General features: G+C 43.0%; 1 protein-coding gene across 12 annotated transcripts in view; it reads left to right on the forward strand.

Moving 5' to 3' along the window:
• Positions 1–26398, forward strand: part of KALRN (kalirin RhoGEF kinase) — a 668576-nt gene that overhangs the window by 576567 nt on the left and 65611 nt on the right. For 6 of the 12 annotated variants that reach the window (XM_078453074.2, XM_060639746.3, XM_060639740.3 and 3 more), the window contains 3 exons: positions 14060–14343; positions 15535–15639; positions 19063–19158. In XM_078453074.2, coding sequence (XP_078309200.1) covers positions 14060–14343; positions 15535–15639; positions 19063–19158 — 485 coding nt within the window. The remainder of the gene's footprint in view (positions 1–14059; positions 14344–15534; positions 15640–19062; positions 19159–26398) is intronic. The other 6 variants (XM_060639747.3, XM_060639741.3, XM_060639742.3 and 3 more) reach the window with 3 other exon arrangements.

The following is a 26398-nucleotide window of genomic DNA, read 5'->3' on the forward strand; positions in this document are numbered from 1 at the left end:
TGAATTCAGCAAAGTTGCGGGATATAAAATCAATGTACAGAAATCGGTTGCATTCCTATACACCAACAATGAAGCGACAGAAAGAGAAATCAAGGAATCGATCCCATTTACAGTTGCACAAAAAAACTATAAAATACCTAGGAATAAATCTAACCAAAGAGGTGAAAAATCTATACACTGAAAACCATAGAAAGCTTATGAAAGAAATTGAAGAAGACACAAAAAAAATGGGAAAAGATTCCATGCTCCTGGATAGGAAGAACAAATATTGTTAAAATGTCCATATTACCCAAAGCAACCTACATATTCAATGCAATCCCTATCAAAATAACACCAGCATTCTTCACAGAGCTAGAACAAACAATCCTAAAATTTGTATGGAACCAAAAAAGACCCCGAACAGCCAAAGCAATCTTGAAAAAGAAAACCAAAGCAGGAGGCATCACAATCCCAGACTTCAAGCTATACTACAAAGCTGTAATCATCAAGACAGTATGGTACTGGCACAAGAACAGACACTCAGACCAATGAAACAGAATAGAGAACCCAGAAATGGATCCACAAATGTATGGCCAACTAATCTTTGACAAAGCAGAAAAGAATATCGAATGGAATAAAGATAGTCTCTTCAGCAAGTGGTGCTGGGAAAACTGGACAACGACATGCAAAAGAATGAACCTGGGCCACTTTCTTACAACATACACAAAAATAATCTCAAAATGGATCAAAGACCTCAATGTAAGACAGGAAGCCATCAAAATCCTCGAGGAGAAAGCAGGCAAAAACCTCTTTGACCTTGCCCACAGCAACTTCTTACTCAACACGTCTCTGGAGGCAAGAGAAGCAAAAGCAAAAATGAACTACTGGAACCTCATCAAAATAAAAACTTCACAGCAAAGGAAACAATCAGCAAAACTAAAAGGCAACCGATGGAATGGGAGAAGATATTTGCGAATGACATATCAGATAAAGGGTTACTGTCCAAAATCTATAAAGAACTTATCAAACTCAACACCCAAAAAACAAAGAATCCAGTGAAGAAATGGGCAAAAGACATGAATGGACACTTCTCCAAGGAAGACATCCAGATGGCCAACCAACACATGAAAAAATCCTCAACATCACTCATCATCAGGGAAATACAAATCAAAACCACAATGAGATACCACCTCACACCTGTCAGAATGGCTAACATTAACAACTCAGGCAACAACAGATGTTGGCAAGGATGCAGAGAAAGAGGATCTCTTTTGCATTGTTGGTGGGAATGCAAGCTGGTGTAGCCACTCTGGAAAACAGTATAGAGGTTCCTCAAAAAACTAAAAATAGAACTATCCTACGACCCAGCAATTGCACTACTAGGCATTTATCCACGGGATACAGGTGTGATGTTTTGAAGGGACACATGCACCCCTATGTTTATAGCAGCACTATCAACAATAGCCAAAGTATGGAAAGAGCCCAAATGTCCATCGATGGATGAATGGATAAAGAAAATGTGGTGTGTGTGTGTGTGTGTGTGTGTGTGTGTATCTGTGTGTGTGTGTATATGTGTATATATATATGTATATATTCACATATATATACACAGATACACACACACACACACACACATATATATATATATATATATATACACACACACACACACACACACACACACACACAGTGGAGTATTACTCGGCAATCAAAAAGAATGAAATCTTGCCATTTGCAACTATGTGGACGGAACTGGAGGGTATTATGCTAAGTGAAATTAGTCAGAGAAAGACAAAAATCATATGACTTCACTCATATGAGGACTTAAAGAGACAAAACAGATGAACATAAGGGAAGGGAAACAAAAATAATATAAAAACAGGGAGGGGGACAAAACAGAAGAGACTCATAAATATGGAGAACAAACTGAGGGTTGCTGGAGGGGTTGTGGGAGGGGGGAGGGGCTAAATGGGTAAGGGGCACTAAGGAATCTACTCCTGAAATCATTGTTGCACTATATGCTAATTTGGATGTAAATTTAAAAAAATAAAATAAAAACTTTTAAATTGTCATCTTGAAACTTGAGTATACATCAGAATTACTTGGAGGGCTTGTTAAAACACAGTGCTGGGTCACCCCCATAGATTCTAATTCAGTAGCTCCAGAATGGGTCCCAAGAGTTTGTATTTCCAGCAGATTCCCAGATGATGCTTCCACTGTTGGTGTGAGGACCACAGTTTGGGAACCTCAGATTATCAAAGAAGGAAAGCTCGTAGAGCTGGAAAGGTGAGCAGGCCTGACCATAGAGTAGTTTAGTTTAAGTAGCAGGCTGACAAGTTATATATATATGTGTGTGTGTGTGTGTGTGTGTGTGTGTGTGTGTGTGTGTGTGTGTGTATACACACACACACACACACACACACACATATATACATACATATATATGTATGTATATACATATATATACATACACACATACATATATACATATGTATATATATATATTTTTTTTTTTTTTGAGAAAGAGAGCACATGCAGAAGAGGAGGAGCAGAGAGAGAGGGAGAGCTAGAGAATCCCAAGCAGGCTCCACTCTGTCAGCACAGAGCCTGACCTTGGACTTGATCTCACAAACCGTGAGATCATGACCTGAGCCAAAATCAAGAGCCAAACACTCAACTGACTAAGCCACCCAGGGGCCTCTAGATTTTATTGATCAAGTGATTTCTGTAGACCAATGTCATTGTTCTGGGAGCAAAGATATGTCAAATGGATAAGAGAAAGAGATTAGATGCAGAGGAATCCATTTGAGACTGTTACATAGGTTAAAAGATCTGAATTAAGGCAATGACAAAATTAAGGCAAAGAAAAATATCCATGCAGAAGGTCTTTGTGAAGGAAGAATCTGCTTCCAGTTGAATAAACCTGAAAGACAGCCTTGGTCATCATCTGAGAGAATCTTCAGTTACATGCTGTAATTTGTGTAATGTTAGTTTGAGGCTTTGGGGGATTTATTAGGGTTGAACTGGTTTATGTTCCCCCAACCTGAAAAGAAAAGTGCAAAATGCTGCTATTTAAGTGAACAGCCTAAACTTTTTATGGAGCTCACTTAACCTACTGGAAGTCTTATTTGAAGGCCTAGGAGAAAACTGGGGTATAAATACATCCTGGACTCCAGAGTGACCCTTTTTAACCAGAGAAATTTGGCTTACCTGCCATATATGGAGGTTAGGAGGGCTGAAAATTAAGCTGTAAGAAGATGTCTACCCCAGGCTTGGAACTTGGCAGATGCCATGGGTCATGATTTGAGAACCCCCTTGTGCTCATCATATATCCTTATAGATGAAAGCTGATCTCAGATGACCTTGGTTCCGGTGGAGCCACTGATTCTTGTTGCCTTACCATAAGTAGAAACCATTTCTAAAATAAAGTTCTGTGTTTAGGTTTTATATGAATGTGGCAATGTCCTTTTCTCGGTCTAGATTTGTGAAGTTTCACCATGTTCTCTTGGTTATGTTTTGAGCAGTTCAGAAGCCTTTTAGGAGGATTTCCTACACTATACTGTAGAAAAAAAGGTACATTCCGTCTCTAGAAGCTGTGGACAAGTCTGGGGGAATGAAATGGGCATATAAATGGAAATGTCTAGAATGTTTACTCTTGGAAGAGCAGCAGATATGTTTTCACTGACTTTTGACAATCTGATATGTCAAATTTCAGAATCCACCCCTTGGAATATAGAGAGGATTTTTAGCCCTTGACTTCCAAAGGCCACCAAAAAGGTAGTGAATCAAGTGAGTCATTGTAGCAACATGTCACAGCAATGGACTGCGTGTTTAGAACATACATATCTGGGATGGGAGGAAGGCACTGACTCATCGCCCTTTGAGGGCTCTCCTCACTCTGTGTCTGTTGGAGAGAATATTATACAAGGGAAACTAAGGCCAAGGAGACAGTGAGAACAAGCAGTTGGAAATAGTCACTTTACCCACTGTGTCCCATGGCAACCTGATGGGAATCAAGGTGGCAGGGGAGGCACTGAAGGAGCCAGCAGTGATTGAGTGAGATCTGGACCGAATCATAATAGAACTCGAAAGAGTTCATCTCAATTGAAGCCAGAGGTACTGGCTTTTCACCCCTGTGGAGATTGTTTAGTGTGTTGGAGAAGACCCTGATACTAAGAGCTAGTGTCCCAATGAGCTCTGAAGATGAAAAGAATTTCTGCCCTATGTGGAGCCACTGGATTTGGAATTCTCAGATCTCTGCACATTCTACCAGGTAGGATCAGCACTACAGGGAAGAGAAGGGGACAAGGAAGTAGAAATGAACTAAACTGTAGCTCAATACAATGTGCCTTTGAGGCTCAGAGTGATCCTTCATTTTGTACTCTTTGTTTAATGGGAAAAATCAGGAGTTCCAAATTCATAGGGATTTAGATATAAAAAAAAAATTAGAGAAAACACGTGAAGTCTATGAGTGAGATAGAGTAGTGAGATAAAGAATAGTGGGTTGGCAAAGGGCTCATTGGAAAAGACATTCCTGAACTAAGTATAAAAGCAGTGTAACAACCAGGAGGCAGGGGCTTGCACTGTGCATTTGAGACTTGACTATTGTGGAAGAGATGGGAGAAGGAGTATCCGGAGCCAAGAAGTGTTTGCCAAGATTAGTCGCAAGTTGTGGTAGGGGCAAATTGCAAGGGCTACAAGTTTTCTAGTGTTAAGAAACAATGCTTGTGGGTGCTCCTGGGTGGCTCAGTCTTGTTAAGCATCCATCCGTTGATTTGGGCTCAGGTCATGATCTCACAGTACATGAGATCAAGCCCCAAGTCGGGCTCTGTGCTGACAGCACAGAGCCTGCTTGGGATTCTCTCTCTCCTCTCTCTCCGCCTCTCCCCCTGTGTGGGCACTCTCTTATTCTCTCTCTCTTTCTCTCTCTCTGTCTCTTGTCTCTCTCTCTCATGTGTGCACACTCTATCTCTAAATAAATAAACATTAAAGAAACAAAACAATGTTTGTGGACCAGACTGATTCTCCCCCTTTCCCATGTCCTGTTATTGTCACTGTAGCCTGTAGCTTTCTTCATCCTCTGGCACCAAGTAGTCCAACCAAATGGCCAACCAAATGGCCAAGCAATGGTTTGCTGGGAAGCCAGCCATTCCAGGAACTGGTGATGCATAGCCTTAGGACCTCAGCTAAATATGCACCCAGGAGTTTGGCTTTCAAAGCATTCCACTAAAAGACCTGTCAGAGCCATCATCTTATGCCATGAGGGATATATTACTATTTACTGTAGATTTTGTGTTTCCATGCTTACAAACAATTGGATTTATGTATTTATTACCCAAAGAATTTTTATCCTTGACCTTCCCATCATCCCCTTCTCTAGATGTGCAATTTCCAGTGTGAGAAAAATTTATATATGATACTTCTATAATTTTTATATTAAGTAAATTATTTATAGCAAAGCCAAAGAAAACAGGAGTGTTTGGGTATCTAATCACTGCAAACAGATGTAATGAAACGCATTTGCCTTATATAGCTCAAGCCACAGAAAGCAATAAGGATGAGTTTATAATTATTCCTGTATCATTGGAAATCAAGTAAGACAGAAGAGCAGGGGGTTAAAGGGCTCTTCTGTAAATATCTGGTGGATTTTAGGAATCTGCGTTTTCTTCCGATTTCAGCCATTGGAATCAAAGCTTCCAGTAGAGTATTATAAATGCCAGAGGGACATTTGTAGACTCATTGACCATCTAGATAAAACAGGTATGATTGATATAGAACACCTAGACTTCATATCTTTTAGCAATTGCCTAATACAATATGTTAAAAAAAAAAAGCCAGCCTTTGGGATGTGGTTGAGTACCATCACTGAACTGCAGCAGAATGGACTGAAAATGAGTTGTTCATTCTTCATTTGCATCCCTCAAGCCAGTATAGAAAACAGCTGGCCAGCTTAGTGGGTTGGTTACACACCCAAGGTGCTCACAGTCCACTGAAAGGTTTGGTGACCTTACACATGCGTATGCTCTCTGCAGGCCTACCCTAGGCCTTTAGAGGACAGTGTTCCTGGACTTTGGGGATACTAACCCCTCAAAAGTAATAGGACTCCCTTCTCATTTTGTCTAGGAGGTTCAATCCTTTATTTTCAGCTTACTTTGAGGTCAGTGCGAAGAAGGCTGATGAATCGGTATTTTATGATTGAATAAAATCATAAAATAATGAAATAGTGGATGCAGTACTATGGAGGCAGCCATAGTCCTTTGACATGTCTTACATTTGCATTCTGTGATGGCTTGTGCAAAATGTATTCTGCTTTCAGAATAGTTTTACAAATTTTATACCAGACCATAAACGGTAGAAGAAGCTTTTTTTTAAGGTGTAACGTAAAAGTGAAATAAATATGAGTTGAAACTTTTTAAAAAGGAAACTGAATTTATAAATGGCTGTATTAAATATAGCACATTTCTTTTTTTTTTAAGCTTATTTATTTATTTTGAGAGGAGGGAGGGGCAGAGAGAGAGGGAGAGAGAGAAGCCCAAGCAGGTAGCACAGAGCCCAACATGGGGCCCGAACTCACAAACCATGAGCTTATGACCTGAGCTGAAATCAAGAGCCAGATGTCTAACCAACTGAGCCATCCAGGTGCCCCACCACATTTCTAGTATATTCAGTTACTATCCATTTGTACACAATTATCTTCTATTTTGATAGCTAATGAAGGTCTATTCAAGTAAGGAAGGACCATGTTTGACCTAGACAATGGATTTATTAGGATGTGTTCAGTTGTGACTGCTTTCATGGGTTTCGTTCCACTTTTCCTCTTCACATCAAGCAGACAGGCCTCATCTCCTGTACCGCTTAGAAACATGCTGCTGTGATGAAATCGTGGAGTCCTTGTCCAAAGGCTTAAACCGATAACACTAACATGTTTATTCTAACCCCACGATGGTATTTGAGACCCTAATATCAAGAGTTGTTCAATTGGCCCTAAAATCCATCTGAAGCTCCCATTCTAAGAGACACCCTATAAAAGGAGGCATATGTCACTTCCAGGAAATAATAACCTGTGCTGCTTAAACTTCCAAATAGTGGGAAAGGGGGACAACTATGGCCACATAGCCCAAGGATATGGCCACCTTATTCTCAGACAAGAGTGGTTCCCTGAAGTGAAGAGGGGAAAATGACACAGAATGGCAGCTGGTAGCATTAAGTGTTTCTTTGCTTTCAGGAGGCATGAATCTTTAAGGGTAAAAATGGCCTTAAATCATCTAGTCTAAGCTTTAGAAGACCATGAGATAGAATGAAGGAACATAGAGAATAAACTCACAGTCATGGACTTAGGGGAGCTTTTTATGGTTTTATTAATTTTTATTTAACTTCTGTCATGCTTCTATGGGTTTAAAGTGTTCTAAACACTTTACAAACGTTAACTCCTTAATCTTAATGGCAACCCTATAGGGTAGATACTAATATTATCTTCAGTCACTGATGAGGAAACTGAGATACAGAGAGGTTAAGTAAATGGAACAGAGTCACACAGCTGGCCAGTGGTGGAGCCAGGCTTTGAGTGCATCCTGTCTAATCTGTCCCAGTGTCTGCCCCCTAGTTAGTGGCATAGAAGGGCCAGAAGCCAACTCATCTCTTTGTTGCAATCCAATGACGAGGCAACAGTGGGTTGTTCTTAGGTCATACAAGCAAGGCAGGAACATTATATGAGCAGACTTTCTCTTTTCATCAACTTCAACAAAAGATCATTAGGAGATGAGTGTTGAGGTCAAGAATTCTCTAGTCATCGGCTAAGCTTTGGAATGTGTTGTGTGACCATGCAGCCTGTCTTCTGTCAGGTGTTAAGGAGGAAATCAGATGGTTCAGAGAGGTGGCTTGGGATTTGAAGGAAGTAGGGATAGCAAATATTGTGCAAGTCTGAAGGATAAGCATCGGTTGTCGGTTTATTTATTTAGATTCTCTTGATTTCATTAGTATCTTTATATTCCCATGACCAATCAGCTAAGCTATCCCACTCAGAGCCTGTGAAAAGTTGGACCTTCAACCTCAGGGATTGCCCTGACAAGTTTTCTATTTCCCCAGTTTGTGGCTAAGATACCAATTATAAGATGCATTTCCTACCAACCTAGAGGCACTGGTTTTTACCTTTTCATTACTTCTTGAGACATTCTACTTTAATCTCAATTTGTTTCCTTAAACTATGTGCTTTTGGGTAGGAAGGAGACATTTAATTTTTCCAGAGGAAAATTGTATGCTAGTGTACATAACGAAGCATCAAGAGGAATGCAAAAAGATAAGAATTCTTTTCTTTTTTTCCTTTCTTTTTTTTTTTTTAAAATCAAGATCTAATTGACATATAACATTATATTAGTTGCAGGTGTACAACATCATGATTCAGTATTTGTATCGTGAAATGATCACCATAATCAGTCTACCTAGCATCCATCATCACACATAAAAGGTTTTGTTTTCTTTCCTTGTGATGAGAACTTTTAAGATTTATTCTCTCAGCAACTTGCAAATATATAATACAGCATTATTCAGTATGGTCACCATGCTGTACATTATATCCCCATGACTTATTTATTTTATAATGGAAGTTTGTATCTTTTGAACCTTCACCCATTTTGTGTACCCTCCTTCCCCAGCTCTAGCAACCAACAATATGTTCTCTGTATCTGTGAGTTTGAAGTTTGTTTGGTTTTTTACTTAGATTCCTCATATTAAGTGAGGTCATATGGTCTTTGTCTTTCTCTGTCTGACTTATTTCATTTAGCATAATGCCCTCAAGGTTCATCCACCTTACTTTTTGTGGCTAAATAATATTGCAATGTATACATTTACCACATTTTCTTGTTATTTATTTATTTATTTATTTAAGAGAGAGTGGGGGAGGGGCAAAGGGGGGTGGGGAGAGAAGGAGAGGGAGGGAAGGAGGGAATCCCAAGCAGGCTTCATGTTCAGCACGGAGCCCAATACGGGGCTCAATCCCACAACCCTGGGATCATGACCTGAGCTGAAATCAAGAGTTGGATGCTCAACTGACTGAGCCACCCAGGAGCCCTGTACATTTACACATTTTTTTTTAAATCTATTCATCCTCTGATGGACACTTAGTTTGCCTCTATGTCTTGGGTATTATGAATACTGCTGCAATTAATACAGGAGTTTTAATATCTTTGTGAGTATTTTCATTTCTTTCAGATAAATACCCAGAAGTGGAATTTCTGGGTCATAGGGTAGTTCTGTTTTTAATTTTTTGAAGAACCTCCATACTGTTTTCCAGAGTGGCTGCACTAGTTTGCATTCCCACCAACAGTGCACAAGAGTTTCCTTTCTCCACATTCTCACCCAACACTCATTATCTCTTATCTTTTTGGTAATAACCATTGTAACAGGTGTGAGGTAGCATCTCATTATGGTTTTGATTTGCATTTCTCTGATAATGAGTGATGTTGAGCATCTTTTCATGTACCTGCCGACCATCTGTAGGTCCCGTTTGGAAAAAGGTCTATTCAGATCCTCTGCCCATTTTTTAATCAGATTGTTTGATTATTGTTTGATCAGATTGTTTAATCATTGAGTTCTGTGAGTCCTTTATATATTTTGGATATTAACCTCTCATCAGATACACGATTAGTAAATTTTTCTCCCACTTGGTAGATTGCCTTTTCATTTTGTTGATGATTTCCAGAAGATGAGAGGTTCCGTGCAGTGTTGGTGGGAGTAAATCAGGGTGCAATCTGGCAGTACCTAGTGAAGGTGGTGAGGTGTCTTCTCTAAAGCCCAGCCAGTCCACCTTGACATACATGCTCTGGATGCTGTAAAGTTGAGAGCAAGGTGTGTTCTCCTCAGTGTATGATCTGTACGTGGGAAAGGTTTGTCAGCCCTTTGTTTCCAGTCCACAGGGAGGTAAGTACAGAAAATGGGAATAAGCATTTAGAAGCTTTTATAGCAATCTGACACTTCCACCACATTGAAGAGTATGATTTTGTATTTTATAAAAGTATTGGTCTGAAACAGATTGGACATAAGAAAAGTAGATCCTTGACTCCCTGACCACGAGTAGTTTGGAAAGCACTGCCCTGGAGGAATTCTCACAAATCTACAGAGACCTGTACCGGACTGCTTAAAATGAGTGTGCATGTGTGAACATCCTCAGTATCCATCATTAGGAAAATGTGTTACAAGCTCCACAATATGTCCTGTGAAAGAATATTATTCAACAACTAAAATCAATGAACTAGATCTACATGACTGAACATGGATAAATCTCAGATAATTTTGAATTAATGAGTATGTTGAAAAATGACATATTAGGATAATGATATAAAGAACACTGGATTCCCATACAAAGTAAATGGCTAACTACATGGACGGGAAAGATGCACACCAACTTGAGAAGGGAAGGGAAAGTGGTGGGTGTGACTGAACGGGTGGAAAAAAATTTAAAAGCTTCAACTGTATGCACAGTATTTTATTTCTTTTTTTAAAAAGCTGAAGGAAATATGGCAAAACATATTTACATTTATCATACCTAGATGGTGGGTACCTGGATGTTACATTTTTTCTACATGTTTATCTATCTTAAAAATGTCTCATAGTAAAATCAGCCTCAGAATGTGACTTTTTTCTGATCCAGAAAGCTAAGTTGAACATACTGGAACATCTGGGGAACTTGATTACGTACAATGCCCAGGGACACATTTGTTTTCCTTGTGACTTAAAACCAGATATTAGCCTTACAGACCCCTTCTATGCCGCAGGGCCAGAGAGGAAGCACTGGTTCAGAGTCCTGGGGCAGATGTAGAGATGCCTGACTTCTGGTCCTAGCTTTGTGATCAACTCATTTGCAACCGTGGATTTCTCATATTTAAACCTTCATTGCTTTATCTGTAAAATTAGACAGTTTTCAGCATTGCAATTATATAACTTGTATAAATCATGTACAAATGTATATTTGAAATGTTAAATAGACATAGCAGCTTGATGTTCCTTTCACAATCATTATAGAGGCTAAAGGGATACATGGAGTGAATACAGATGTAGGAATAAGATGAATATACGTGCAGTGGAGTCAGATCAGCATTTAGGTCTTGCCTGTCTGCCACTTAACCAACTATGAGCCTTGGTTTCCTGAAAAACTCTGATTTTCTGTTTCCTATGACCAGAATCCTAATAAATAGCACCTCCCTTAGCTTGGAATGGTTCAATGTAACAGCTGCATTGTTGCAGCTGTTACAAATCAGTCACTTAACTTTTGTGCCTGGAAAGGTACTAGAATAAAATCTCCATTGTCTGCTAATTGTAGACATCTTCCAAAGATGGGGTGAGCATAGCATGCCAATTATTCTTTAAAGCCGTAATAAAGTAAGTACAAATTTTCTAAATCGTGCCACATTCTTTTTAAAATTTTTTTACATGTTTATTTATTTTTGAGAGAGAAAGAGAGAGACAGAAAGTGAACGGGGGAGGGGCAGAGAGAGAGGGAGACACAGGATCCGAAATAGGTTCCAGGCTCTAAGCTGTCAGCAGAGAACACAATGTAGGACTTGAAGTCAGGAACTATGAGATCATGACCTGAGCTGAAGTCTCATGCTTAACCAACTGAGCCACCCAGGCGCCCGTGCCACATTCTTTATAATCATGCATTCAAAGTAATTTAGTAAAAATTCTCATCACACACACACACACACACACACACACACACACACACACAAAGGTAAGTATATGAGATGGTGGATGTTAACTAGACTTATTGTGGTCATTTCACAACAGATACAAGTATCAAGTCATTGATGTACGCTTTGGACTAATACCATGTTATATGTCAATGATATCAAAACCAGAAAATAAAAACAGGAACAAACAAGAAACAAAGTAATTTAGAAACGGCCCTGTCTCCATTCAGGACCCTAACAGTGAATTATGGATTGCTTCGGACACGTGACTTCTCTTGTGTGTGGGCTGTGATTGAATGGCCCTAATTGTTTACACAGAGTAAACTTGAAGCAACAAAAGTGAGAGTACACTTGATTGTTAACCTGGACTCTTGTGAGCATTTGTACAGAATGCACCAAGGCAGAGCCACAGGACAGTGGGGAAGGACAGTCCATCAAGATTTGCATTTATGAATCTCGAAGTCACGCTATGCTTTGCGATGGAACAGGGAAACTGGAGAGCTGCCTGCCCTGCCTAGTAACACAAGGCACGGTTAATGTGATTGGGCCTCTAGTTCTGCTGACACAGTATGTGCTGATTAAGTTTTTGAAGGCTTGGTTTCATAGAGCCATGTGCTATCACAGGGGTCTGGTGAATGAAAAGCTTTTGCAGCTTATCAGCAGAAAGATAACAGAAAGGCCTGGTTCCACTACCAGCCCTGGGGAGATGTTTATCACTCAGGCTTCTGAGAACAGGAGTTTGAGCCATACCAAACACTTCAGAAATAATGTCAACATACCCAGGACCACAGCCAGCAAGGAATTCCCTGAGATAAGATTACAACCTCGTCCTTAAAGGGACGCCAACCAAGTCAGCGGATCCCAAATGTTCCCTGAGCAGAGCAATCCTGTATATTATCCTTTATACCAGGGGACTTTAGGACCTCAATTTTTGTGCTACTAGATGCAAATGTTCAGGTGTTGCTTTCCAAAGTACACACAAAACTCTAGCAGCGTTGAAGAAGATCCCCGCAGGGTCAAGATCCTGAGCTTGCAGCCCTCAAGGTCAGCCAGTTGTAGAAGCTGGAGACAGCTGTCTATTGGCAAAAAGGATTCATTCACCTTCTTATGGGATTTTGTTTCTTCTCTGTCGGCTACGTCTAGGCCAGAAGGCCTCTAAAGCCAGATTAGTCCTCCAGGCTGGGTCTAGGATGAAGTCGTTATAGGAAAAGATGATTCCGTCTTTGAGAGGAGTAGGTATAAAAAACCACTTCAGTCATTTGTTTCTATACCTAGTCATGTGTTTGGTTTAAATATCAGTATGCGAACTGGCACCACCGGGGCGGTGGGCCCATCAGGGGTCAAGGCAGAGCGGGTCAGGTATTCTCCCAAGACCATTTTTGCAGTGAGAAGCAGCAGCATGCAGAGAGGTGAGTTGTCTTTGATTTGTCATCCAGACACTTCTTGCTTTGGAGTGCCTCACATTCATTCCTCTGCACCCCTGTGCACAGCCCCAGTGTGGCCGTCTGGACTCTGACTCCTCCTTCCCAGGGCTATGCTGTCTATAGTTACCAGATGAATTAACAAGCAAAAAAACCCTTTTTATTGTGTCCTTTATAAACCCTTTTATTGTGTCTCATAGTAAAGGTCACACACTATTTGATTATTAAATGACCTCACTAATACTTTCTACCCAGTTTCTCCTTCTCCATCAAATCTTTATTTCATTCAGAGGATCTACTTATTTGGGCTGTGTTCACTTACTTTTCAATATTCGTACCTCTGTGCTTTTGTTCCTGCTGTCTCCCCCTTTTGAAATTCCTTCTCCCCTTCATTATGCCAATTCAGACCAATCCCGCCTACACTGATCTGACCTTCCTCTGAACTCTGCTAGCTTATCGCCTGAAGTCCATACCAGCCCTGTGGCAATTAATCACATACCACTTTGTGAATTTGTCTTTATTTTACATGCTCCGTCTTGCTCTTTCACTCTTCTTTCACACACTCTGTGTGTGTGTGTGTGTGTGTGTGTGTGTGTAGCTAGATAAGAGGTCTTTGAAAATAAAACCTACGTCTTATACGTCTTTAAAATACACTACCTAATAGGTGCTCCATGACATTGTTTTTGGTTGGTGATTCTTGCTTAGGATTTTAATTTTGTTTCAATGAAGGTAGGATTCTTTGTCTTCTCTTCAGTCCTATATCCACAGAACCTGGAGCAGTGCCTTGCACATTAAAAATTGATTGTCAGCTGTTACTACCCTCTAGAGAGGGTTGCCTTGACCAGGGTCTGCAGCTGGCCTTGACATTCTGCCTTGTATCCTAGCTTCCTGAGGATGGAGTTGTCTTACTCCCAGGCCAGCCACCTCCCTTAACCGCCTCTGACATGGCCATGTCTGTCTGTTCTTTCTCCTCAGATGCATACTCCCATTCCTCAAGTGAAAACGGAGGCAAGTCTGAGTCAGTGGCCAACCTGCAGTCTCAGCCCTCCCTGAACTCCATCCACAGCTCCCCTGGTCCCAAGCGTTCCACTAACACCCTTAAGAAGTGGCTGACGAGCCCCGTGCGCCGGCTCAACAGCGGGAAAGCAGATGGAAACATCAAGAAGCAGAAGAAAGTACGAGATGGCCGGAAGAGCTTCGACCTGGGATCTCCCAAGCCTGGGGATGAGACGACCCCTCAGGGAGACAGTGCAGATGAGGTACTTCCACGTGGCCCTGGAGCCTCCCTCAGGAGGGGGCTTCCGACATACATCCTTCCTGGAACTTTGTGAGGCATCCTTCCGTGGGTTCTGTAAACCAGCCAGTCCCTAGTCCCCAGGAGTTTGTGTTCTTGAGCCCAAGTGATCTGAGCTTTTGTACTAACAAGACCTTGCCAGTCTGATGTGTGACCAATTCAGAGACTGGCACGTAGAATTTCCAGCAGATAGCCAACATCTTGCCAGATTTGGAGATAGGGGCATGGGCCTAAAGGGAGTCATCTGGTCACCTAATCCCCTATCTCTACTAAGGACTATATCAAAACCTGCTAGTTGAGAATAAGAATAAAAGCTGAGAGATTATAGCTGTTTTCAAGTATCTAGAGCAGTGCCACATATGAAAGGGAGTGGACAACTCCATGTTGCTCCAGACGGGAGAATTATGAGTAACAGGTGAAGGTTTACAGAAGGCAAGGTTTCAGCTCAGAGAGTGACTTTAATGGGAGTCAACCAGTGATGAGGTAGGCTGTCATGAAAGCGGATGGACACCTGTGCTAGAAGGGGTGGGTACCACATGACCTCACAAAGCAGTCGGAGAGGTCCCTGTGTTAGCCCAGAGGTCAGACCAGGTGACCTCTGAAGTCCCTTTCAGAGCTGAGATTCTGTAATTAAAATACAGTGGGTATGTTTTAGTTGAGAGAATGAGAGCTATTTTTTTTTTTTTCTGGCAAACCCACTCTAGTCCCTGATGTGGCTAAGCAATTCTTCCTGCTGTGTAACCAGACTCTCTTTGTAATTTCATGCTATCTGCCCTTTCTCCTTCTGAGAATGACAGTAGAGCCTGGTGATATTCAGATTGTGGTTTAATAGTCCTTCAAAAGCTTAAAAAGTTAGGCTCTGACCACTCTCAGCTTTTTCTTTTCCTGGCTAATCAATGAGGTAGATGTTTCTCGTGTGTGTGTGTGTGTGTGTGTGTGTGTGTGTGTGTGTGTCCCTATTTGAACCTCACTGTCCTTTGAGATAAGAAGGTGTACCCATTCCACAGAGGAGGGCAGTGAGGCTGAAAAAATATGGATGTATTGAGAAAGGAGGTCTTACATGTTGCTTTTTTAAAAATTCTAAGTCCTGAACCATTGATATCTTTAACTATATAATACATATGACTGTATGACTAATACTGCTCTTTTGTTCTAGAAGAACAAGAAAGGATGGGGTGAAGATGAGCCAGATGAAGAGTCACACACCCCCCTCCCTCCACCTATGAAGATCTTTGACAATGACCCTACGCAGGATGAGATGGTAGGATTTCCTTACTTCCTGATCTGAAAGAACAATGTGTAATACATGCGATTTTGTTGTGTGTGTGCGGTGGGGGTAGTAATACTCTCTCTTCCTTGTTATCTCTCCGAATCCATGGTGATGTAGGTTCCCTCTGTATTTGGTAGGTGTCCCCGCCCCCAGCCCTGGAGGTCTGATTTCATTCTGGGCAGGGTAGGGGCATGCAGAAGTGGGAATCTCTCTGGTCTCTCCTCCTGTTGATGAAGGGTAATGACTCTGTCTTTGGAAGCTATAGATCCCAAAAGAAACTGTTTGTCTCAAAAGGAGTCTGAGGTGGTTCCAGGCCGTGATCACTTTGTTGCACCTGACTTCCGACCTCTGTTTTGGTTGATTGTTTTTCCCTATACTCAACTCTAAAATCCAAATAATGGTAACTTCCAGTCAGCCCGGTGGTATGAAAATTCCGCAAGTACCGCGTGAGGGATGGAGGCGCTGCTGAGGGGAGGCTGCCGGCAAAGGCGGGAGAGCCTAAGGTGCAGGCTGCCACATTCTTGGTGTTACAGAATTCCCTGAGTCCCAGCATGCATAGGCTTACATGCATAGGCTCACTTCGGTGTCCGAAGTGTGGATGTCTCCAAGGGCTCTAATCGCAGAGCGATCGCCCTGATGGCTCTAGAGCAGAGGCTCGGCTTGGATGTGCTTCCAAGCGTGCTGGCCGAGACGTGGGCTGCTCTAACTGCGTGCTCTGTCACTCATCTTGCTTGCAAACCATGCTTTCACCTCACTGGGTTTTTCCTGCCTTCTCTTAGTGTTGCTATCCTGTTGGGTTCGACAGGTTGGAGTGGTGGTTTCAGGTTTCAATGGTGCTTTACATTTTCTTTTCAGAGTGGTTTGTGGTTGTGGTGGTGGTGGTGGTGGTGGTGGCCTAGCCATCCCTCCGGGGTCTCCTTGTATTGTCTACTGCCTTGCCTTGTAGTAGCACAGCCTCCCCTAAGGTGGTGAGCCCAGCCTGGGCAGGGAACACATCTTCACAACATCACCTGGGATACAATTCAGAAAGTACTGTTTGCCGATGCTTCAGTATTTCTGGTGCTGTCCCCATTCTTGTTTTAATTCCCTCTGCTTTGCATTTGGGTCATTATTAACCCACAGACATTAATTGAGGTCTTCCTGGGTGCCACGCTAGAGGGACAGATTCTAGGGACAGGATGATGACTGAGATGACTGAGATGCCCCCCTCTGTGGACTCAATCATGAGAGGTGCACAGTTGTGTGGCCCCTCCTAAGGTGACGTTGGTAGCCCTGACTCTTAACTTTTGGAAGGAAAAGTGTCAGGAAGCATGGCATGATGCCCATCCTAGATTCCCAGGGGCAGAAATGCCCGTGCTTCACACTGAGATCAGAATGAGAACCAACCTGCTGCGTTCCCAGAGGCCTATCCTTGTAAAATGTTCCACAAACAGTGACAGCGTATGTGGGGAGTGGGGAGGTCATGTGACTGTATCTGCCACCCCACACAGCACAGCGCTCCACACGGAGGTGCCAGCTTGCGTAAGATAAGTAAAGGTCACGAACCCTCTCCCTCAAATTCCCTCAAACACAGCTTGTTTTGGGAAAGAGGATGTTATGTTGTTTCTGGATAATCTTTAACTGAAAATGCAGACTTACCCCAAACATTCGTGTAGGCTTTTTGTTATCCGGAAAGAGGGCAGACACATTAGCCCTCCTCAGTCCTACTTGTTTGATTCCCAGAAATTTGTTTCTCTGAAATATTTGCTAAGCCTCAGAACTTCTAGCAAATGGAGTTGAACTTACTAAGTAATTTTTACAACAGTCTATGAGGAATTTTTAAGTCTACCTATTGTAATGTTATCTGATCACCTTGATTCTCCATGTTTCCTTCTAATAACTGTTCATATGCATGTGTGTTTTATTTTTATCATTTTAATATGCACATCTTATGTTCAATGCTTTCCTTAGTATTTTTCTAAAATTGTGTTGATTTTACCTTCGTAAGTGTGATTTTTAATAGCTGGGGACAGTGTCACTTATTTGATGTGCCATAATTTGCTTGACCAGCCTGTTTTGGGATATCCTGGGGTGTTTTCAGTTTTTGCTCTCCTAGATAACACTGCTACAGATCATTTTGTACATACAGCATTTGTTCTTTTGACGTCTGTCCTTGGAATAAGTTCCCAGGGGTAGGATTACTAAATCAAAAATTTGATAGCTTGGATTTCCAAACAAACTTAACCTCCTTTCCTGCATTCTCCAGAAGAGGAAAAAGAGTGTTGTTCTATCTCCTTAATTACATTTATTTGGCTTTTTTCTTTTTACCCTATCTCCGAAGCAAAGACCTAAACTAACTTTTAAATTAGACAACAAGTAGCTTCCTTTTTGAAACTCTTCCCCCTAACTTAAGGGACAAACTTGAAGCCAGACCGTGGCCGGAACAGTCAGCTTTTTACCCTTGCAGTGATCAGTGTCAGACGCTGAAGGAACATGTGTCCCGGGCCCTCTGTTTTGCCTTCTGCTTTGCTCTGCCAGGGGGGGAAAGCTCATACATGCATGCAGGGTCAACCATTTCTCCCCAGTTTCTTCTCAAGTAGGAGAAGAAAGACAAAAACCACTGTCCCTCCATGAGCAGGATTCCCCAAACCAATGACAAAACAGCCACATAGACCAGTCCCTATTGCTGATACAGGGGGATGGGCAGCAGGCCCTTGGCTTGAACCTCCTTTACTGTGAACAGGATAGTCCTTGGTCACTTCAGCAAGACACACAGAACTCCTTGGTAAAATCATTTATTACATCCTGGTGTTCCAGTTAGGGGCCTTACCAGAAGCAGCTCTATGTGTGGTGTGTGTGTGTGTGTGTGCGTGTGTGTGTGTGTGTGAATGCATGTGCACACATGTGAGTGGGGAGGGGGTTTCTAGCTTCCTGGTCTTTAAGTGCTCTGCCCTTGAATTTTTGTTTGATACACACTGAAGATCTATATTTTAAATCTATATTTAGCTAAAGCAAAAACAATTTCTTTGGATACATTTGAGGCTAGGTTTATGGACTCCTTTCATACCCTGGAACAGCAATGCGCAGCCCTTTAACAGCCAAAATTCTGTCTGTCCCTCTCTCCTGTTGCTGACAGTGGGTGCAGCCCTTACAAATGTAAGGGCCCCCCAGGAACTCAGCAAACCCTGCCCTCAGCTGCTCCAGAAGCCTGCCTAAGGAGAGCCTAGTCCCATGCCTGCTTTGCTGCTGGCCAGAACTCCTGACAAGGGGACAGGCCCGCACTGCCTTCTATCTCCCTCTGTGATCTCTTCCCTCTAAACATAAAGCTTTGCTTCCCTTGCCTGCCTTGAGCTTTGGACTTGCTGTTTTGCTTCTTAATTGCTATTCCTCATTCCTTGCTAATCTGCTTTTCCTTTGCTGCTCAATGTCTTGCAGTCCTCCTCTTTGCTAGCAGCCCGGCAGGCTTCCACTGAAGTACCTTCTGCTGCAGACCTTGTCAGTGCAATAGAACAATTGGTCAAAAGCAAGCTGGTAAGTGGGGGTCCTGGAGGCAGTTCTGCGTGTGTGTTACCTCCATGTGGCTCCCAGGACCTGGCGTCTATGTGCCGTGTCCTCCTTTGCGCCTATCCCCATTCCTCCTATAGGATTGTTTCTGGCTAATGGTTTCTAAAAACCTTTGCCCCAGAGCCTGTTTTTGTTTTTTGTTTTTTTGTTTTTGGAATGGGCATAGGCAATTAACAGGCCCTTTGGGGATTGTGGCATTGATGAAAGGAAAAAAGTATCCAAGACAAAATAGCCTTCCTGTGAGACCAGTCCACTGGCCTACAGGGACGCGGCATTTGGACAGTGACTGATGTATGTCTGGTTAGCCCTGAAGCTAACTTGGCTGCTGAGACACAGAACATGGATTGGATCTTTGAAAGCACCAGGTAATTTTATTCGGGGACCCCAGACAATTTTCTAGCTTGCAGAGTCTGCAAGATTGCTAATTATAAAGGGGAATGGGCAAAAGGGTATGGATGCCTGAGCACAAGAGATCAGGGGTGTCGGTGCATACTCCATTCATGGGGGCAAACCAAACTTCTACCACTGAACACTAGCCTAGCTTGTGACTGTCTCAAGGGCCAATCGGACCACTGCAGAGAAGGGTTCTGGGTCTCGCTGCTGTAGGTTTTGGCACCACGATGGTGAAAGAGCTCGTGTTTGGATAATGCTGTTCCTCTACTCCATGTTGGTACACTGACCCGTACCCCTAAAGGATGACAATTTGAAGCATTTTCATTGCCTTCACTCTCATCCAGGTTTGGTGTTTCCTGCAACTCTCATTAGGATAATGACTGACTTCTGTCAGGCAGTCCTGCTAATCAGCACCATTTGCACCCTTCTCCCCTTGGCCCAGGAATTAGAGGAAAATGATAGATGCTGTGCCGATGACACTGCCTGATAATAATTCTGATTATAGTATCTCGCTTTTCAAATCTCGCAGCTTAGAGGGTACCCATGAAATTCAACACATGACTTTCTTCTTCTCCTTCTAAGTTGTCCTTCCTAACTTAGAGTAGTTCAGCTGATGTCTTTAGTAGCTGTGTCCAGCTCTTGAAAGTTGTCCATTTTCCCCACCACCCTCCCTGCCTCGCTGGTGGGATTTCAGCGCTCTCGTGGGCACTGCATTGGCTTCTTAAAGCTCGCCTCTCTGCCCACTGCCCGCTTGCTCTCCTTTCCTCCTCATACTGACCCACACACCCTCCTCGTTCTCCAAATACCATTACATTTTTTTTCCCCTTTTACCACCTGAGCCTGAGCCCTGACCTCATGCCTGGACTATTGCAGTACTTGTTTGATCTTCCCCTGCCCCAGTCAGCCTCCCCCGACCCCTGGGGCCTCAGTCTCCTGGTGGGCCTTCTACTGCAATTACCCCCTCTCCTCAATGAAGGCTCCCTGCCTCCCTCTTGCCTACATGAGCAGTCCTCTCCAATGGGAGAAGTGCCTTTACGTACGTGAGACACTTTACTGAGGTATACAGGAAGACAATTTCAGAATCTCTTCATCTCATTTAAAAATTATTTGGGGTGTATTTTATTACATACATAAGGATAACACAGCAGTCCAGAAATGTAATTTATAAATAGGTTACATGTTTTGGCAACGCATGACCAAAATTGTGTGTATTGATAGAGGTATACAATCAAAGATAAAAGATAAATATAGATAAAGTTCACACTTATCCTGTAGTCTAATGTTTGGCAGCCAGCCTACACCCACTTATTTATTCTGGTTGATGAACTCTGCTCCAACCGAATTGTTTCCCTCACTGTCCCCAAACATGCATTTGGCTTTCCTCTCTCCAAGTTTCTGTTCATACCACCACCCTACTTCTCTGGAATGTTCCCCCACTCGTTCTTGCTTTCTAAAGCATAACAGTCCTTCAAGGCCCCACTGGAATCTCATCTCTCCAAAAGGGCTTCCCTGACCAGCCCAGGCCAGATTTCCTCTGCGGCCCCATGGCAATCACTATGTAAGCCACGTGCTGCCGGGGACAGCTCTTAGATAGTTCCGTTGGGTTATTTGTTGAAGTGTCTTAATCTCTTCATTGCCTTCATCTTCACAGCTTCCATACCCAGCTAGATGATCAGTCATTTAGGACATTTTCTTCTCCTCCATTAACACACAGGAATCTTTCACACTCACACTTTCATCAGTACACACTTGTTTCCAAAAGGTTATATTTTCCTATATTTTGGATTACCTGTATCCTGCTCTTTGTGCTCACCTTAGCACTGTTGGGAATCCCTGCAGACCTCTGGTTATGTAGTTGCCGTGTCTGGTGTTAAACAGGTAAGTGCAGATATTGAGAAGCCCCATAAGAGCAAGTCTCCCAGAAGAGAGGGAGCATAGGATGGAGTCGATCAGCCCCCTAACAGGCTTTCAGCAAATGTCTGTGAGACGAGTGGTTTTTTTGTGGTGCGTTTCCCATAAGAAAAACTTTAACTTCCTTCTCCACCAATAATTACTTCTTGAGGACCTGTGGTGAACCCAGAATTAGAGAGATTTCTTTGGCCAAACATGTGAAACCAAGCCCATATCATGGAGAGGAATGAGGGAACGGTAATTTGGTTTCTCAGAATCTTCTCACCAAAATTTTGCCCTCTCCTTTGCCCTCTCCTCTGTTTTCTCTTTCTTCCCATCCTAGTACGCACCCACTGTGGGATAGCAGTGAAGCAACGGTGGGTGGTTGTCTCCCCTGCCACATTTGGAAATCCTGAGTTGCATTCTTACTTCTGAGACTTGTATTTTTATTCCTCATTAGCTCTTTAGCTTAAAAGAGGGTAGGATCTAGGAGCGCCTGGGTGGCTCAGCAGGTTAAGGGTCTGACTTTGGCTCAGGTCATGATTTTGCGGTTCGTGAGTTTGAGCCCCACGTCAGGCTCTGTGATGACAGCTCGGAACCTGGAGTCTGCTTCAGATTCTGGGTCTCTCTCTCTCTCTCTCTCTGCCGCTCCCCCCGCCTGTGCTCTGTCTCTCTCAAAAAATGAATTAATATTTAAAATTTTTTTAAAAAGAGGGTAGGATCCAGAACCTATGAAAGTTCTGGAGTTTTTATTTGACTGTAAGTTCAACAGTGTGACTGCTACCAAAATAGCTTGTGTGGTCATAGGCTAGGTTAACGAAAGTACAAGTGTACAATCAAGGAAAGTAATAGTTCCATTGTAGTCAAAGTTCTTTAGCCCATACCGGTCATGAGTAGTGTGGGAGTCATGTATCAGACTCTGAATGCTGCATTCTGAAGTGTTCTTGAACTCAGTGAAAGGGCCCCAGAGGAGGTAACCAGTACCATGTGGTCCGTATCCTTTGAAGGAAAGTTGAAGACACTGGGTTAAGTATGGGGAGAAGTTAGGAGAGAGAAGGCTCATGAGAGCTATCCTGACATAATCGAGGACTGCTGTGGGAAAGAAGAGTTGGTGTCACTCTTTGTTGCTCCAGAGGGTGGAGCCTAGACCTGTGGGTAGAAGTTATCTTAGTTCAGTATAACATGAGCTAGTAAGTTCCTTTCCAGTGTACAGGCTGGAAATTTTACAGGAGCATCTAGTATACTTGGACTTTTATATCTAGGGCTTGGATTGTTTCTGCTTTCTTTTTCGGTTACTCCAGAGGCAGCACCAAACTCTGCTCCACCCAAAAGTCCTGAGATCCCTTGTGTCTCTGAGTCCCAGAGCCGTCCTTGGTGCTTTATGGTCACATGGTCATGGCTGCACTGAGGCGGCTGCCCCAAAGGTACCATCTCCGCTGAGCGGCTGGTAGGAAGCAAGGGTAGGTGTCCTCTAGCTCACCTGCAATGCAGATAAAGCCCTTGAAGCTCCCCCACAACCTCCTTTGGCAAGTCCCTCTGGACCTTAACGGACACTGGAGTTCTTCTCTGCCAGCCCTGGTCTTTAATCACTGCTTTTATTTACCAGCAGAAGACGCCCACCCACCTCTCCCCAAATAGAGCTAACACATTTTTTTCCACATTTTGTATTAAGGTATAGTCTCTAACTTCAAGCCAGGTACAAGGACTCCCCCCTTCTTTCCCTGTGTGATCTTTGTTTTTACTTTTTTAAGTAACCTATACCCCCAACATAGGGCTCAAACTGACGACCCTGAGACCAAGAGTCACATACATGCTCTACTGACTGAGCCAGCCAGGTGCCCCTCCCTGTGTGATTTTTAATAAAGCTTTTCCTAGATGTGTGGACTGGTGGTGGCAGTGGTGGGTGTGTAAGGAATCAGAGATCTAGCTGGTAGTCCTGCCTCTGCTACTTTACTGTGTAGCCTTGGGCAAGTTACTTAGTCTACTGGGGCCTCTCTTTATCTCCTTTATCAGCAGTGAGGATTCTGTCCACCTGAATCTTAGCTCAAAAGAGATACCATGATGATTGAGTAGGTGTGAATGCGCTTTGTAAAATGATAAGTAAGCATCCTACAAATGTTAGCTCTTAGCCACCTCATCTGTACTCTGAATGGCAGGGAAAGGGAACAGTGTCATCCCTTATCTCCCACAGCCCTGTTCGAGTCATGGGAACATAGAATGTGTCAGCCAATAGATTGCTGGTTGGATGAAAGTTGCAGGGTGATAGCTTAACAATCTATATGACTTGGTTTTATCCCTCAAGCTTGAGGAACAAGAGCTTCCTGGCCATGTGAAAATGTGTCTTTGAACTTGGGTCTCTAAACAGCCACAGGATTTCACAACCTGCCTGAGATGAAAGATCAAGCCTCCTCCCTGAGCCCTTGTCCTCAGGTGGCATGTCACAATAGTTTATTGGGCTTGGGAAGGTACCAATGGCCCCTTGACTGATAATCCCCTGCCTTTGGGGGAGGGGCTGCCCGGGATTGAGCTCCTGTTCAGTCTGCCTGGTAGCCTGGCATCCTAGAATGTGTCTACCTGCTTCCGCAAGACTTCCTGCCCTCTGATTCTCCTACTTTGATAGCATTCACCTCCCGAGGCCAGCCATGTGGGCCGAGAAACATGTCTAGGGCCAGGCCGCATCTGTGTGTGTGCTTTGCCCTCTATTAGGTGAATCAGCCTGCTTTCTCAGTGGCAATCTAGTTAGCCAAGTTCAGAGCCCAGAGAAGAGGAAATAATGGCTGCATCACACCCATGGTGGAGGTGTGTGTTTTCAGGAACTGGGTTCCTCTGGCATCCCTCGATGGAAAAGTTTCAATTTCCACCAAAAAAAATTTTAAGGCAGTCACAAACCTGAAATGTCATTTGCCTGAAAAGTCCAGACTTCAGTTTTTCTACTATACAGTTATCTTCCCCATCCCCACCCTTAATTTGTCTGGAAATGACTATGATCTAATACTTTTTGTCCAGAGAATGTCATACAAATTTTTAGAAAAGGGTGGGGCAGATAAGAGGTTGGTGTGCTGCCGGGTGCTGGACCAGCACCCTTTTCCTATTTTATCAGATGACCTTTGATCACTCCCCAAGATTCCCACAGTACATTCAATAAATTCTCAGAGTCCTACTGTGTGCCAGCTCTGAGATCAAGCATAGAATCTTCCATAATGAAGCTCACAGTCTAGGGTTAGTGCTCACAATGCTCTCCTGCCTGGACTGTTAGAACATTTCCTCCCTGATTTCAGTATGACATCTGTCTACATGACTATCAGACAGATTTTCTTTCTTTTTTTAAAAGAACTTTTTAATAGTTCTTTTTTTTTTTACTAATAAAATAAGAATATGCTTATTCAAGAAAAATTGGAATAATAACAAGAATATAAACACAAATTATATCTCTGATAATTATCATCTAGACATATTCAGTGCTAAATATTGATACATTTTCTCCTAGACCCTTTGAAAAATAATGTAGTTAATCAGAATACAGACAAATCCTTTTTTGCCTTACTGTCATATCAGGGACATTTTCCCAAGAGATGAAAAGCCCTTAGGAATATTAAGAGTGATCTTCCTGGAGCGCCTGGGTGGCTCAATCTGTTAAGCATCAGACTCTTGACTTCGGCTTAGGTCATGATTTCACAGTTCCTAGGTTCCGGTCCTGCACTGGGCTCTGTGCTGTCAGCACAGAGCCTGCTTGGGATCCTCTGTCTCCCTCTCTCTCTGCCCCTCCCCGCTCACACTCTCTCTCTTCTCTCAAAATTGTTTGAATAAACATTTAAAAAAAATTAAAAACCCTTTTTTCATTCATTTTAGAAAGTACAGTCTCTACTTATTAATGCTACACATAAGGCTTTACACATATGATTTATCCCTGTGCACTTCCCCAGGGTTATCTACCTCACCCTTTACCTCTTCCTTCCCTAGCACTCACTCACCCCAACTCACACAACACACAATCACTTGCCACCAGCCCCCACATCTCGCCCTTTCATACCCCATATCCCATCTGTGTCAGGCTGCTTCCAGCTTCCCAGGCTGCCCTGGGAAGGTTCACAGCTTGATCCTTTACTCAGAGTGCTGCTCCCACCTGGGATGCTCTCCCATCAGTGTATTTATTTCTCAATACTCACTTCAAGCATTGCCTCTTCCATTAAGCCTTTCCCTTCCCTCTCCACCCCACCATAGAGCTGCCCACCCCCCTTTTCATCCTCCTTGATACCTTTTCCATCTAGAACAGCACCCAGGATAGGTAAGGTAGGAAGCCAAATCTTATTCATTTTCATTTCTGCAGTTACTTGGCAAATATTCAGCATGTAGTAGCTGTTCAATAAATATTTATTTGAGTACAAACAAATGATCAATTGCAGTTCTGTGTAATGAATGCTGTGCAGGGGATGTGTAAAGGGTGCTTAGAGGAGCCCAGACGAGGGGGGTTTTATGGGTGTGTGATCCACGATCCAGCAGACAGGAAATGTGTTCATTTTTATTGTGGTGACAGCTCTCCTCTCTTCTTAATCTACTGCTTTGAATCCTATTTGCATTTCTGTTCCCTGACCTTGGACCAGCTAGAGGAACTTCTGTTGTTCTCTTCCTTGTATACTTTCTCCTTTGCCTCCTGAGACTGTTGTGGGCTGAGCCCCAGACAAGGCAGAAGTCTTCCCTGTGGCTACACAGCCCACTACTCATCAGACCTGTGCCTGCTTCCCCCCAGAAGCAGCACAAGCACTTGCAGGTCGCCCCCAGCTGCCCTTGCCTGGGACCCAGGATCCCCACTGTAGCACAGGTAGCCAGGTCTCAGAGGGAATCGTATTTGAATTATAAGCACTGATAGCTAACACCATTATTTGAGGCAGATTACCCAGACTACAGCTTGGCCAGACCCTTTATT

This window comes from Panthera onca, chromosome C2 (assembly GCF_046562875.1).
Source record: "Panthera onca isolate mPanOnc1 chromosome C2, mPanOnc1 haplotype 2, whole genome shotgun sequence".
NCBI classification, from domain to species: domain Eukaryota; kingdom Metazoa; phylum Chordata; class Mammalia; order Carnivora; family Felidae; genus Panthera; species Panthera onca.